The sequence below is a fragment of the Populus euphratica genome, unplaced genomic scaffold, assembly GCF_000495115.2.
Source record: "Populus euphratica unplaced genomic scaffold, PopEup_1.0 scaffold10.1, whole genome shotgun sequence".
Classification (NCBI taxonomy): domain Eukaryota; kingdom Viridiplantae; phylum Streptophyta; class Magnoliopsida; order Malpighiales; family Salicaceae; genus Populus; species Populus euphratica.
The window spans coordinates 2156668-2172577 of NW_011499856.1; the positions used below are offsets into that span (position 1 = coordinate 2156668).

General features: G+C 31.0%; 2 protein-coding genes, 1 long non-coding RNA gene and 1 other non-coding gene across 5 annotated transcripts; 3 read left to right on the top strand and 1 right to left on the bottom strand.

Moving 5' to 3' along the window:
• Positions 1-3025: 3025 nt before the first annotated feature.
• LOC105123419 (zinc finger CCCH domain-containing protein 14) lies at positions 3026-5748 on the top strand. Of its 2 annotated transcripts, none has more exons than XM_011022999.1 (2): positions 3026-4072; positions 4969-5748. In XM_011022999.1, the coding sequence occupies exons 1-2, from the start codon at positions 3398-3400 to the stop codon at positions 5302-5304; spliced, it is 1011 nt and encodes a 336-aa protein (XP_011021301.1). In that variant the 5' UTR covers positions 3026-3397; the 3' UTR covers positions 5305-5748. The 2 variants fall into 2 exon arrangements, with proteins under 2 accessions (XP_011021301.1, XP_011021302.1); XM_011023000.1 differs by having other exon boundaries at positions 4978-5748.
• A 1234-nt stretch (positions 5749-6982) lies between these two features.
• TRNAR-UCU (transfer RNA arginine (anticodon UCU)) lies at positions 6983-7055 on the bottom strand. Its single transcript has one exon. It is a non-coding gene; the product is annotated as a tRNA-Arg (tRNA).
• A 2781-nt stretch (positions 7056-9836) lies between these two features.
• On the top strand, positions 9837-12374 carry LOC105123420 (nuclear transcription factor Y subunit C-2-like). Its single transcript, XM_011023001.1, has 7 exons — positions 9837-10043; positions 10145-10208; positions 10330-10400; positions 10834-11028; positions 11159-11245; positions 11369-11467; positions 12137-12374. The coding sequence occupies exons 1-7, from the start codon at positions 9921-9923 to the stop codon at positions 12146-12148; spliced, it is 651 nt and encodes a 216-aa protein (XP_011021303.1). The 5' UTR covers positions 9837-9920; the 3' UTR covers positions 12149-12374.
• A 2578-nt stretch (positions 12375-14952) lies between these two features.
• On the top strand, positions 14953-15874 carry LOC105123421 (uncharacterized). The gene is made up of 2 exons (XR_841846.1): positions 14953-15334; positions 15517-15874. It is a non-coding gene; the product is annotated as an uncharacterized LOC105123421 (long non-coding RNA).
• Positions 15875-15910: the final 36 nt, after the last annotated feature.

Genomic DNA, 15910 nt, shown 5'->3' on the forward strand with positions numbered 1-15910 from the left:
AATATATTTATTTTTTCTATGTTAAACAAAACCCGTGTTGGTTTTATGCTAAGAAAAATACAGAAACTAACCTTTTCTTTTCTTTTCAATATTCTTTATAAGTAGTAATTCATATGAATGTTTATGTGATTTTATATGATCTTACAAATTCTACTTAGACTAGGATTTTTATCATTATCTAACTAACAGAAAAACTAATCAACTAGTTAATTCCTAAAAACAATAAAACTCTAATAGATAATAATCTTAATATTGTGAAACTCTTACAAACTTCAAATCCTAACTCTTAACTAATATTGAACTCTAACACTCCTTTTAATATCAAGTATCATCATTCTTTAATTTTTTTTCTTGTCTTTACAATGTCCTGCCTCAACAATGTTGATATCGTTCAAATTCAATCATTATCTAATATGGATTGTTTTGATAATGATAAAGTTAGTTTCACGATTGTGCTTAACATCAATAGTATTTCCAAACCTTCAATTGGATTCATAGCTTTCCTAATTGAGATTGATTTTCGGTTTACACGTCTTTACTTTTTTATAGCTTATCTCCAACTGTACAATTAAATCCTTTAGTTCTTCCTCTTCAACAACAATGATACAATAACTAACTGAATCTTTCTCTTGAAACTTTCATTCTTAATATCATTAGCCACTAAGTTTTTTTTAGACCTCTCTTAACCTAGAATTTTTTTTTCGTACACCAACTTATTCCTTGTTAAAAAATGGAGCGTTGGATTCACAAAATATAATAAAATTTCTAATTATTAAAACTCTTTTTATAGAAGGATAGTTCTGTCAAACAAGATTTTCAATTGGAAACAACATCTATCTTTATAAATGATTGTTCTAGTTTTACATCCACCTCTTATTCTTGTATATTATCTAAATGTTTCTCTATAGACATTAAAAAATTAGAATTATCTTCATCTAAATAAGATTTTTTGTAACTTTTTTTTTATATAATCAAGTCAAACAATTACTTCATTACATATAGATGTTCTACTGATAAATACTTTGGACACCTCAAGACTGTCAAAATCATCAAAATCAACAAGCTGTTTTTTATCTTTCTCGTCATCTTTTTTTTTTTATGAAATCAAAAGACCTTTTAAATTATTAACTTTGAACTTGTAATTGAACCTCCTTTTCTATGTGATCAATAAAATAACATTTTAATTGTTGATTTGGCTTTTCATTATGATCAAGATTATTGTCATAATCTTGATCAAAATCATAATCTTAACATACTTTAATATCATGTGGATCAAATAAGATAAAATGGGATGTTGATATTATTATGCTATAAACATCAATTTTTTCTTCATGCCTAAACCATGATAAACATCTTAAAGATATACCTTATTAAAGTTACAGTGAGATGTGATTGTCATTTTATCAATATAAGCTATTGGTAATTTCGAGTTATCAATTGTCATCATTACATAATTTTCTTTATACTATGTCAAATGTTATATCTTTTAATTATTATTTTCATAATTAATTTGATTTTTAATTGTTGTTTTCAATGCTAGTTTTTCCTTTTCTATGGCAAATGATATCAATTTCTAAACAACATTTATATTGGTTTTGCTACAAGAAAAAGAAAAATAAAGCAAATATTGTTTTCTCTTTATTATTTTTTTATGTATAATTGTGAATGTTTTGGTGACTTTATATGGCTTAGAAGTCCAACTTAAATCAAGAATTTTTTTCCTTGTGTAACTAAAAGAAAAACCATTCAACTAGATAATTTATGAAAACAATAAAAATTTAATAGAAGTAATCTTAATATTGTAGAACTCTTATAAATTTTAAATCCTAACTCATAACTCACATTGAATTCTAACATTCAATGCATCTAAATATGTTTATAAGAATTGTAAAAGCATATGGAAATTTTTATTATTTATTAATTTAAAATACATCAAAGAAGTATTTGATAAGTGTTTAGAAGTATAAAGTCAAATATATATTATATATTAAATGGGAGTGAGATATAATGGAGAAAATTAGCCAATGTTAGCAATAATTTAGTTCCTTAATTTCAATAAAACTAATTAATCGGTCCTTATGTTTCAAAAACCTAAATGTTTAATCTTAATCTTAATCCGATTTATTTAAGAAAAAAAAGAGTTAAGATGGAAAAACTTGATTAGAAAAGAAGGGATTTTTTAAACAAAAAGCCACTAAATCTTTATAATCCAGTCATTCACACTTTAGTGGTCAATAAGTTATTTTCACACAACTATAAGCACTTTAGAGGTTGAAATAAAATTGTCAGTCATAATTTATCTGAACGGCATCGTGTTTACTGATGGATCATTGGCTCATTTACATGTATATGTTTAAAATAAATGGAGTTCAATCGTATCAAGTAATTATGAAACAGCATACCAATTATAGTAAAAAGATGGCGCAACAATCTACACTCAGGTCTCCATAGGCGCTTGCCTCATCTGGAATCGCAGGTCTTTTTCTTAATCTTTACACCATAAATCTTCTTTCCTGAGTGTATGAATTATTTTTTAATAAAAAATACAGTTTTTTTTATTTTGTTGTTGTTCTGGTAGAATTACAAAAGCAGGAAGAACTGTTGAGTGTTGATAGTCATGAAACCAACAGTACATGCCTTGTCATTCAAAGGAAGAGGAGGGACCATGGGTAGTTAAAGAAGTGATAAAGAAGCAACTATGCTAACAAAAACCCAATTATCAAAAGCTTACTTAAAATAGACACCCAAACCATCCCTTAATCCTCCACCCGTCGATCACCATGATTACACCCAATTAAATCCTAAGCCTTCAAACTTCATTCTTCACCTCCCTCACACCCTTCTTTGCCACTCCACCACTACCCCCAACACACCCCCTAACAACCCTTCTTTTTCTCTCTCTAACTAACATATATGATCTCTCATATATATATAAGCACGCACCCCAACACACCCCCTAACAACCCTTCTTTATCTCTCTCTAACTAACATATATCTCTCATATATATATAAGCACGCGCACGCACACATGCATGGTCTCCCATGCTCTGCTTCTCTCTCTCTCTCTCTTTCTAAAACCGATTCTCTTTCTGTTGCGGTGTCTCTAACGGCTTTTCAGTTCCCTTGGCGGGAAACTAGATTTTTTTTAAGGATTTAGCTTTTGTGCTCCTTGCACCATTGACCTCCCTGCTCCCAACCAATCAGGTACATCCACGTGTTTCCAAACAATCAACGAGCTCGCCATTTTGAATCAAACGACCAAGGGTGGTTCTGACGATTCTCATCCATCATGCTCTACTAAGTACCAGACTCACTCATCTGCTGCTATATATATATATAAATAATATAAGTTCCGAAGGAGCTTCGTTTCTCTCCTTTTCTCTTTGTCTCGAGAGAAATGGAGATAACACAACCACCACCGTCCGGTTCAAAACCGGCGACGCAAACAGCTGCACAATCACCACCTTTTGATTACCACCAACCAAACGATCAAGATCAGTTCGCGTCCAATTTCACCTCTCTCTACCTCTCAATCTTCCCGCCAAAACCCTTGCTGCTCCCGAACTCGCTCTCCTTCACTCCCTCCACCACCGCCTCCCCTACATCCTCCTCCGCCGACGAGATTGCCACCGAGAACCGCCTCCGCCAAGCTCGACTGATTCTCGAGTACCAGGACCTCTGCGATCACTACAATGTCTCTCTCTCACGCCTCCAAACCCTAACTAATGAACTTGAGTTGATTCGTCAAGAGAACGCGGATCTCAGAGTCACAAATAGTGAGCTCCTAAAGCTTATCAACCTCTCTTCTCAGGCCGCCGCGATGCAGCATCAGGGCAGAGCTTTTGGAATCAGCCGTGATGTTGCCATTGAGAGAAGGAACAGTGTTCATAATGTCGAGAGAGAGAGGGTGACGTTGCCGAAGAGTATCTCCGTCAGATCTAGTGGTTATGTGAAGGTGAATCAAGCGGTTTCTGGTAATGTGAGCACCAATGGAGGCAGTCGCGATGGTGCAAGTAGTAACTCGAGTCGGTCTCGTGTGGCGAGTCAGCTCGATCAACTCGTTTCTGGATCGGTGAGTTGAATTTCTTTCTGTTTTTTCGAGTTTTGTTTGGCTTTTTTCTTTTTTCTTTTTCCGTGAAAATTTTTGTTTGGCTTTTAAGTTTCCATTGAAATGCAACGTAGCACGCGAACTGTGTGTGTATTGTTTGCGTTAGGTACTGTGTCCGGTTCGTCCGGTTAAGCTGTAGAAACGGCAGTTATCAGTTTGATGTTAAAATTCCATTCTCTCCGGTTCGTACGGTTCCGTCTCCATTAAAATGACCAATTTATCTGTCTATTTTATTTTCTTAACTAATATATATAATGTGTGTGTGTGTGTGTGTGTTCCGGTAGAGTTATTCCCGTGGTTCTCTAATGGTCCTAATAATATTATTTAATTTTATATAGTTTCTGTGAGGGAAAAAAGAGATTTATTGACAAAAAATAGAGAAAATTACAGGATTTTTTTACATCAGAATAAATAATTAATTAAAAAAGAGGTGCATATATTAATTATTTCACTAGATTATAATGCAATTGTATTCTATGCAGAATTTGTACGATAGATTCTATTATCGATATGCAGAAGAATTACAACTAAAATTGGATGATTTTTAGATAAAAACTGATGATTAGGGGGTCAATCAAAGTCGTCCATTTTATGCTCTTGGATTTTCGATTGGTTAAGGTTGGTTGTGTGCAATATTGTATTCCAATAGTATTAATTGGTTAGGAAAATAAATTTGAGTATGATCAATCTATTCTTTTAGAATCGAAATTTAATTAAGATCATTGGAAGTGTAGTGCATGGACATTTTTTCCAATACCACACGCACAATTAATTATATTGGATCATGAAGACAAATTTCTAGCTAGCATTTTTTTTTAATTTTTTGTAGTGATTAAAAATGGGTTGCATATATACTCTAGTGCATGCAGATGCAGCAGAGGGTGTATGTGCCAGGAGGAGGAGGGAAGAGATCAGAGGAGGAAATAGCTGCTGGAATGGAATTGGAGGTGTTTAATCAGGGGATGTGGAAGACAGAGCTGTGCAACAAGTGGCAAGAGACAGGGACGTGTCCTTATGATAACAATTGCCAGTTTGCTCATGGCATTGGCGAGCTACGTCCAGTAATCAGACACCCGAGATATAAGACTCAAGCTTGCCGTATGGTTCTCGCTGGAGGGGTTTGTCCTTATGGACACAGATGCCACTTTCGCCACTCTCTCACTGACCAAGACAGGTTGCTACTGGGTCCTCGTTGATCATCTTAAAAATGCATGGATTAATTTTGGACTTGATTGATTGATTGAAAAGGGGATGGTGTAAAGATTAAGCAAATGGCCAGGGTTATGTATATAAACCTAATCAGTAATGTTCATGCATCATATGTCGTAATGATAATAAGGAAAAACAATATAGAATAATAATAATAATAAAAAAAACAGTTGAAAAATATCGCAAATTGTATTTGATAAATTGGGGGTGATCGATGGGTAAGTTGTAAGTAAGGAGAAAATTGGATTTTTTTTCTTTTTCTTGTTGGTAGGAAATATTTCAAGTGGGGCTGGGGGGAGGGGGGAGGGGGGGTATGGTTTGTGAACAACCAACCCACCAACCAAAACTAAGACCAAACTCCGTGTTCTGTAATGATGCATTCTTTCAAGTATTCTACGCTACTTCCATTTCAAGTTTGTTAGTTAAATTTTTATTAATTTGCTCTCTCTGTCAAATTAGTTATGTTATTTGTGTGTGTGTGTGTGTGTGTGTGTGTGTAGTTAGAGGATAAAATGTCATTGTTCCACGTTTGTCAACTGCTGGACAAACGTTGTTTACCTGGGCGAATCTGGATCGGTTGTCATAATCAAGTAAGGTAATTAACTACAGCACCAACCACCATTGTCGGTGGTGTGTTGACGTTTGAGTAATAGTCATGACGACATTGTTTGAATGACAATATTATTAATTGGAGCGTGTGTGTGTGTGTGTGTGTGTGTGTGTGTGTATAACAGTTAGATTTGGGATGCCTCACTATTGATGATCCATGCTTATATATTAGCCCCGCCAAGGTATCATTGATACAAAGGACTGGTTAATTAAGTCCTTGAAAGAGCATTTAATTCGTACTAGTGTTGTGACATTGACTATATAGGACGAGGTATACAAGTTCTAACTTAATAAAATAAATATATAGGAGAGGAGAGGAGAGGAGAGGATCTAGATCAATAGTAATGTCTTATGAGTGAAGAAAAATAAAAACCTATAGAGCTAGTAGACATCACCCTGTCCCTTAGTTTGGTTAATGGGACGTGGGGTACATGGCTGGTTAACGTTCATGAGACAAGAAACGTAAAGAGGATGTGAAAAGCAGTAATGCATTTTGCCAAGACTATCCGACCGACTTCATTTTCGTGGTCAAGATTCATTTCAAAAATTCAAATTCCTATTTTTAAAATCTTTTTATGAATCGGATAGTTCAACAACCCTCATTGCTCTTATGTTTTAGAGATTTAGCTTTTCTATTTATCTTGTCTTCTATTTCAATATTTATTAATTTCAGATTTTGTAATATTTTTATTTTATATTTAGTCCGTTGTTCGTTATTTAAGCTCTTGTTTTCATTTTGAAACAAGGTTACCAATTTTTTAAAATATCCAAACTTGTTAGTTTTATCTATAGTTTTTTTTATAAAAAACTTTTTCCTATTATATGTGTAATTATAATAAACTTTGTTTTTTCAGTAACGATGGATGTTTCAGTTTCCAATCACATTTACATTTCCACTTCCTTATTTTTTATTGATTTTTATTTCATTCAATTAACAATACTTTTCGAAATTTCTTAGAATAATAAAATTATATCTACCCATCCTTATTATCCTATTGTTTTTTACATGAATGGAACCTTGCTACAAAGATACAAAACATGTTGAGACAAAAAACACACGCTCGGTGGGACTCGAACCCACAATCGTCTGATTAGAAGTCAGACGCCTTATCCATTAGGCCACGAGCGCTGTTCACAAGTTGTCACCAATGCATTCCCAAACAATTTGTATTGTGAAAACCATCTTCCTATCCATAGAGAAGGTTGAGGTCCTTGAGGAGGACACGAATGACGAGGCACGGGAAAGGGAGAGGAGAGGAGCGCGGTAGCGCACTGATCGCTCAAGAAAACAATGCACAGGGGCTAAACCTGTGGGCCTGAGGAAGAGGCCTCATTATATGATAATATTCTTCTACATTTTGTTCTTCAAGAACTAAGTAAATTCTCAGTGATAAATTATTTTTTGCGTCACAATATTTTAGATAACAAGCTATCACAAATATCTTCATGATATTTGATGATAAGAACGGTTTTTTTATTTTTGTGTGTCTTGGGTCGGTGATTAACTTGCAAAATAAGTTTTTTTTATAGGACAAAGACTCTAAACTGTTTAAATTAATAAATATAAAAAGGGTGAAATATTTGTGTAAATAAGAATTGTTTAGGTCTATGTATGGAATTCTAACTTATTTTCTTACCTAGAGTCATTGAAGTTACCTCAAGCAGAAGAAAAAAATATTTTTAAAAAAAGTTGAGTCATTAATTGATATATGATGTTTACCATTTGTATTTGTCATTGGCTGTTATTTCTATCAGTAAAGAAGTTGTCGGTACCAAAAAAACAATACTATAGTTAGGTGATATTCCCCATCACGACCTATAAACCGAGCGGTTGGTTAAATAATTATATCTGGAAATGACATGAAATTAATTATGACTTTCAAATGGTGGAAATAAATCATTAGGGATTAATAAAAAATCCCAAAGTTTATTTACTAGTAAATTATTTCTTTCTTTCCGTTTTGCAATCAACAACTAAATTAGTTCTTATTGTGACAATATGAGAGTTTCGCTGATTAATTAAGTTTTATGTATTTGGTATTGTGATTTAGGGTGTTTTTTAAAAATTATTTTTTAAAAAAATATTAATATAATTTTTTTATTTTTTATTTTATATATTAACATATCAAAATCATTAAAAAATTTAAAAATTAATTTATTTTTTCAATTAAAATATAATTTTAAAACCATCATAATAACATAAAAACAACCACACTTGTAAATTCTTAATTTGATATTTGTTTTTTCTGCTGCCGTTAAAGAGATTTCTATGCCGTAGATTGATTTTTTCAAAAAATGTTCTTCTAAATTATTTTACTTATTATATATGACACATAATTTATTTTATAACGTCTTAAAAGTCAGTACTCTAGGACAAACCGTTTTGCCCTGTGGAATTAAAAGCTATCCGGCCACCTCTTGGTGGGTTTGGAGCAAAGAATCAGATTCTTTTACGAAAGCCATTATTGACTAGCAAACAAAAAAGAAAAAAAAAACATTTAAATTTAGCCAAATGTAATTTTGGTAAGCTTAACTTATTATTAATGGGTTTAAATATTATAAAAGACTAAAAATAAATACCTAAAAATGTATTTTGTACACTCTATTTCCCATGATAAGAACGATGAAATCAATTCACTTTCATATGAATGGAAGAACTTCTCCTTCGATTATTTCATTTGAAATAACTTTAAATTATAAGGTTTTAAATAAAAACATTCATGTGGTATAGAAAATTGACTTTAAATGATATATAGATAATAAATCATCACTCATTAACCTATGTTTATTTATTAAAATTCTCCTTCGGAAAAACTAGCAGCTATGAGTTAGGTTTGCGCACCTCTGATAGATTTATAGGAATGCTGATTTTATGGAATATTATTTTTAATAATTAATTCCTTCTCAATATATGTTCCATGCAATAAATCAAAGGGTTTTGTCAATAAATTCAATGGTTGAGAAACAATCTTTTGATAAGGCTAGCATTATTTTAATCCATGAATGCGGATAAAAATACAAATTATAAAATGAACCCTAAAAGATAAGATTCTTCTATTTTTCTTCATTTTTTTGATATCTATACACCACTTAAACTCTTAAATAATATAAAATAAGTTATTTAAATCACTCTTATTATATTAATAATTTATTTTGTCCTTAAAAACTCTGAGAAACAAGCAAATAAAAACATAAAGTATTAAAATCTGAAAGTGTTTAAATTATATCAAAATTTATCAAATTATTAAATTGAATTTTTAGTTAATTTTTTATAGGTTATTTTTAGTTATTGTATGTATTGTGTTATGTTTTACTCTTGAAGAAATACTAATAATATTAAAACAAAGATTTATTAAAAAAAAATTATAAATTTTTTATTCATATATTTGTTTTTAGTTTATATTGTCACATATTATTGAAAAGAAACTGATTTAAAATAAAACAAAAGGCACATAATAATATCATATCAAGTGAAAAAAAATTTTTAATTATTAATTGTAAGAGTTACATATATTTGTCCTAACTATTTAAAAATATAATCATCTATGTTTGTTAAACATTCAAATGTATTCATTTATAAATAATTTTAAAAAATTAATTAAAAAATTAAAAAAATATTATGAATTAGTTAAATAATACAAACGCAATGCACGTGATGAGAAACTACTTCTTATAAATACACGATTCACACTATTAAATAATATTCTAAAAATACATGTCAACGACAGCGAATCTTAAACTTTAAATATAAAAAATAATTTTTTATTCTACGACGGTTTCAAAATCAAGAAAAAAGGCATTTCCATATCTATCCTTCTAATTAATAAATTATGAAAAATATACTAAATAAAATATAGTCTATTGATTCCTAAAATTAATGCTCATTGCTCATACCAACTTTAATCTTAATTTTGCTCATTGTCTATCTCACTATTTAAGGGATTGTGTCTTCATATTATCAAGGTGAAGAAGGAAGTGAGGGGAGGGGATACTCATGGATTTGAATCAATCAATAGAACTCGATCCAGCATCAGAAGATCCATCACCACAAGAAGTTGAAAATGCCCTACCTATGAACTCTTCCATGTTGCCTTGCCATCAGACAACCAAAGAGCTGGTGAGGGTTTTTCCATGTATTTTTTTTATTTCAATGTTTAGCTTACATTTTTGTGTATATATTTAGATGCTAATCGGTCTCTATTTTCGTATCCATTGAAGCAACATAAGCAAAATTTGGATCAATTTTGGAATCAACAATTGTTGGAGATTTACAGTACTACTGGTAATTTCTTTGGTGATTCGAGATGCTTATTGTGCATGCATGTTAAATATTTATTTATTTATTTATTTTCGTTTATTAATTCATATATATATTTATGGTGTCTCACCGTTTTCATATTCAGCATCCAAGAGCAATAATATGTTGCCTTTAGCAAGGATCAAAAGAGTTATGAAATCTGACGGAGATGTCAAGGTTTGCATATCTTTTATTTCTTAGTTGATGACTTACCTACGTTTCTCTTTTGGTTAAAAAAACAATGTGTTGCATGAGTTCTATTTTATTTTATTTTTTAATGGCTGGGATCTTATTTCAACCCGAGGAGGGATAATATATAAAAAAAACAATGTAAGAACATTTTAAAAATCCTTAAAAATGACAATTTTGTATAAAAGTATTGTCGATGGTCACTATGTTTCATTATGTAACTAGCGATTTAAAAAAAACAAAAAAGTTACGAAAACTTTCAAATTCCTAAGTATTTTCAAGTTTTTATTATACCATATTTGAAGTTATTCGATATGGGAAGTAGGAGTTAAGTCATCGATATCAACATCTAGTATTTTTCTATATATATGTATATAAGATCTTCACTATATTGCTTATGTTTTTGCTGTGTCATTACTAGATGATAAGCGCAGAAACTCCTATCTTGTTCTCGAAAGCTTGTGAGCTCTTCATCCTTGAGCTCACTCTCCGTGCATGGCTTCAAACCACTAGTTGTAAGCGTCGAACATTGCAGTGTTGTGACATCTCTAGAGTCATAAGGCAAGAGGACATGCTAAATTTCTTGAATCGTGTCGTTCCTTGTGATCATAAGAAGGTGACTTCTCTTTTCCCTTGCTCTTTCCAATACACATACATTGATTTGAAATTGCATGCGTTCAAAATTAAGTACAAAGGGATAAGGGCAATCATTCTAGCTAACCTTCAAGATTTTGGGTATAAATCAGGAAGATGAAGTGACCAAGTGCACTGAAGAAATGGAATCTCTTCCTGACATGCAAATGCCTGCATTTCCTTTCCCGGACCTTAATGGAGTGAGTGATATAGTTCAATGAATAGTTTTTTTTATTGTTATTTTGCCCTAAAAGTTATGCAAACAGTACTGTGGTTTATGTTCTGCTATATGAAGCGATTGTGTGTATGGTTTTCTTTGCTAGGAAGTGATGATGGATGAGAACAACCATGAGGATCCCCAAGAACTCATGATCAAGCCACCGATGCCCTCTTCTGATTTCTCTTCGGGATCTGCTTCGAAGGTGAACGTTGAACATTTGTCCCATGATTTCATTTATATTTTCTGTCTTATATTATAAAATAGTAGCAAGCTTTCATACATTATCATGAATAATTGATTTTTTTTAATAATTAAAGTACCACTTGATATTGTTTTACTTTTAAAGAATAATCAATGCAATCCATTTCAAGATCCTTTTAGTTGTTTAAGATTTTCTTTTAACATGGAGATTAAACTATGTTTCATCTACACTTTTATTATTTCTTAATTATTTTTATTTTAAAAAAAATATAAAAATTGAAGCAAGTGATATAATTTGTGATACTTATTTCTATTTAAAAGTCAAGTACCTTAAGAGTTTCAAATGAATATATACATTATATAGAGAGGACATCATATATATATACACAATTTTCTGAAATATTTTTTCAATTATAATTAATGTTGTTTTTTTCATTGAAATTTTATTTGATAAAGAATTTATAAACAGTTAATCAAAATACATTTATTTGGATTGAGTAATTGTGATATAAAATGAATTTAGTAAAAATAATGAAACAATCCAAACTATTGGTCTTTAAGTATTATATGAGTGTGGGTGAAATGGTTAGGGAGAGAATTGTTAAATATTTTATTAGTCAGAAAATAATTCTTGATATCTTAACACACTTATTTTTCTTATTTTTTGCAGAGCGCAAATTGATGGAAATCAATGCAGAAATAAAGCTAGCAGCCAGCAGCAAGTGGCAATCATCTTTATCTATAATTATATGAAATAAATGGATTGGTATCCTTTGTGTGGATTGTTAAGTACTGTTAAACAGCTGACTTTTCTCCTCACAACTATGTTTAATGGTCTGCTAGACGCTAGTAGATCTCTTTTATGTTCTTTTATATGCAAGAATTGTGTTCAAAGTTTTTTAGGATTTGCACTCTGCCTAATCCTAGCTATCTACTCTGAATCGTGGAAATCGCCCACCACAACTAGCCCAATACCATGCCATAATGTGTATTTTGAGATTTTGAGTTTCTGTCCTTATGGCTTCAGGTCCGTTAATTATTTGTTTAGGTGAATAATCTGGGATAAATTGTGTAATTAGCACAGAAAAAATTAAATGATGAAATAATTTAAAATAAAAATGTTTTAGTTAAATAATACAATTTAAGGGTGTCATAATTGATATTTAAATAATATTATATTTCAGAGCCGTGATATTTACTTAAATGTTGCTGTTGTGAAATTTATTAAAATTATAATAAAATATTATGATTCTAAACCATAATATTTAAATTATTTTAAGAAACAACTAAAACTAAACCATAATATTTATTAGTAAACTGTTTTAAGAAATAACTAAATATTTCAGAAAAACAGTTGGATAATAACTAAAATAATCCGACCAACACACAAAAATAGTCTAATCATTTTAAGAAATGGTCGAATCATTTTGGTTATTGTTTAATTTTGAGAAAGTTTTGTGTTTTAAGTTTGAAAAAGTTCATAAAATCATAGTTTTTATTAATCTAAAATTTATTTTATTTTATGATTTTAAAGAGTTAGAGTTTTTTCTATATATAAATTATATCTAAAATTTTACCCTGCTTAAAAAAATATAAAAAACCATAATAACCCTAATCAATACATTCAAACTAAACTTAATAAATTTTTACATTACATAATTATAAGTAATCCCAAGAATGCGTAAAAAAAACACATTTATATTTTAAATGAATAGGAAATAATTTGTCTTATCTATTATTAAAGTGATTTCCAAATATAGAAACATAAATTATCTATCTATTACTACTGAGATCGTTTACTTAATAATTTAATTTAATTAATAATATAATTGGATCTAGTTTCTATAGCTGTCTAGCCTATTTAAATAATCTCATTCTCTATTATAGCATTAAGAGTAGATATCTATACAATAAACATTTAATTGTTAGGACACAACAATGTGAATTTTATATTTACTGTCCTATTTTCTTTTTTTAAAAAAAAAACTAACAATCTGGTTGCTGGGCCTGCTTCGCATATTTAAGATTATAGGCGAAGCATAGTTATCATATACAATGATCAAGGTACCGAATTGAAAAGAAAAAAAACCTCGGGTTATTGAATTATAGATAAATTTTGATTTTGATATTTTTATTTAAAATACTATTTTTTATTTTTTTATTTTTAATATTGTGATATAAACCCGACTAAATTAGATTGCGAGTCAATCTAACCAAGTGAACGGTATTTAATCTTATCAATATCAAAATTTATTCAACTTAAAACATAGCATGTTTTTAATCGTCGATTTTTCTAGTAACTGAGCATATTCAACCAAGTTACACTACCAGGAAGTTAAGTCCAGTCGAAAGTTGGGGCCATAGCCCTAAAGCTTATGACCTGTTTAACGAGGTGCGAGTCCAAACTGGATTTACAAGCTTAGGAACCTTTGATCTCATCACAGGCCGATTGCCCTTCACATCATTGTCATTTATAGCGTCAGCCTCTGTGGAATTTATACACACAGACTCGAAAATGGGATGCCTATCAGCGAACCTTACTAGACAGAATCCATGTAAAGTCAAGGAAATGTGAAAGCAGCTCGTTCCTTCGGAGATTGTTTGGGGCAGAAGACTGGTCAAGCTTGTTTCCCACGCTATAGACTATTCTTGGAACATTTCAACTCCGGCCCCTCTGCATCGTTTTCTTTGTGTATGTTTGTTACTGTGTCAGCTTTTGGGGTTGAGATTTAAAAAATAAAATTTTAAAAAATCACTTTTTATTATAGTTGATGTGATTGAGATATATATTTGGTTTAATATTTCATTTTTACTGTGTCTAATTTATTTTGATTTTTTATTTTAAGAAAATAGAAAAAGAAAAAGTAGATAGAATGGAAAGATTGGTGAAACTTTCTATAACAAAATATTACCAAATTAAACACAATTAACTTTGGTAAAAGAGCTATTTAATTATTTTGGATAGCATATAATTAATCCAGTTTGATGAACTATAGGGACTAAGTTATAATTAACTCTCAAGATTAATTAATTTACCTTTGCGATTATAAAAATAATAAAACACTCCTTTGCCCATCCTTAATTGTCACCAAAAATGCATCTTCATCTTTTCTCATCAAATTTTCATGTATTATCTACTCCTCGTCTTCTTGTGATTCTTTTCCCGGAATAAATTGAAAAATAATATAAAATTGATAAAAGGACTAAGTTGTAAATAGACTTAAAAGCATAGGAATTAAATATACAACTTCAAAAACCACGAACTAATACAAAAAAAAATTAAAGTATAGGGGCTAAGTTATAATTAACTTCCTGCTGTATTCTCTCTCCTTTTTCTTTTTTGTTTTTTTTCTTTTGATAACAAGCCCTTGTTTTATTTAAATGGAAGTCAACCGATAGTCTTCGTTCATTCATGTTTTCCCATTTAATTTATTTTGTTAAATATGTCTCCTTACGAGCCCTTGTAATTTTTCCCCAGCAACCCTCCTCAAAATACAAAAATAAAAAAGAATTAAATAATCAAATCAGTGGAACCCATAAAAAAAAGTAAGCAAATTTACAAAGTATAGGGTCCAAAAAGCAAAACATAGGGACACAAACAGGCAAATAAATTAGGAGTGGCAAGAGTAGGGTTAGGTTGGGGGAGAATTACTGATTGAAGCAGAAGAGATGGAACTTGAGAAGAGCCGGAGGGGGAGACTGAGACCTGCTGGAAGTTGTGGGCATGAGGTGTTTGGCAAGAAAATGGATCTTTTCCTTATGATGATTTCTTACCAATACCTCTCATGCCAATGATTTCCAGCAGTTCCTCCCTTTCCCTTCTTTCTCCACTTTGTCATCAGATGCCACCTCTTCGCTTTTCATGGAGGTCAATCAAGCTAAGCCTCCTTCTTTCCTTTTATCACCTCTCCATCTATTCTCTAACTTGTGATGATAGCACTTCAGGATTTCCAAGTCTTTTATGATGATACTTTTCTTTCATTTATTTTATTTTCAATGTTATTATTGCTGCTAACTATTGCTCATCTTTGATGCGACTATTACTGCCAGTTTTACAAGAGCCGACTCGAGCTGGCCGGTCAATTCGGTTTCGGGACTTGATCCGAGCTGATTCGGGACTAGAACTAGCAGGTCCTCCTTCCTTTCTCTTATCCAGCTTCCCCTTCAGCTCTTCATGTTCTCTCCTCTCTTGTTTTGTCGCTTTCTTTTCCTCCGTGGATGACGTTTTCCTTGTGACAAGAATGAACAACGCATGAGCATGTCTTACAATCCAGAACAAGTTAGAGATGTAGTTCTTTTCTTACAAATAAAAACCAGATTTTGTTGGCAACCGAAGTGTTCAGTGCTTCCATCAAGAAAGGTTGCGTTTCTTGCTTTTGCCAGCTATGAGTAATTGATTGTTGATGCTCAAGACATGACCATTTTGACGATCTCTGATCAAAGA

Coding starts and splice junctions, on each gene's coding strand:
- LOC105123419 (XM_011022999.1), top strand. CDS start 3,398: ATGGAGATAACACAACCACCACCGTCCGGTTCAAAACCGGCGACGCAA. Junction 4,073..4,968: donor ATCAACTCGTTTCTGGATCG/GTGAGTTGAATT, acceptor TATATACTCTAG/TGCATGCAGATGCAGCAGAG.
- LOC105123420 (XM_011023001.1), top strand. CDS start 9,921: ATGGATTTGAATCAATCAATAGAACTCGATCCAGCATCAGAAGATCCA. Junction 11,029..11,158: donor TTCCTTGTGATCATAAGAAG/GTGACTTCTCTT, acceptor GGTATAAATCAG/GAAGATGAAGTGACCAAGTG. Junction 11,246..11,368: donor CTTTCCCGGACCTTAATGGA/GTGAGTGATATA, acceptor TTTCTTTGCTAG/GAAGTGATGATGGATGAGAA.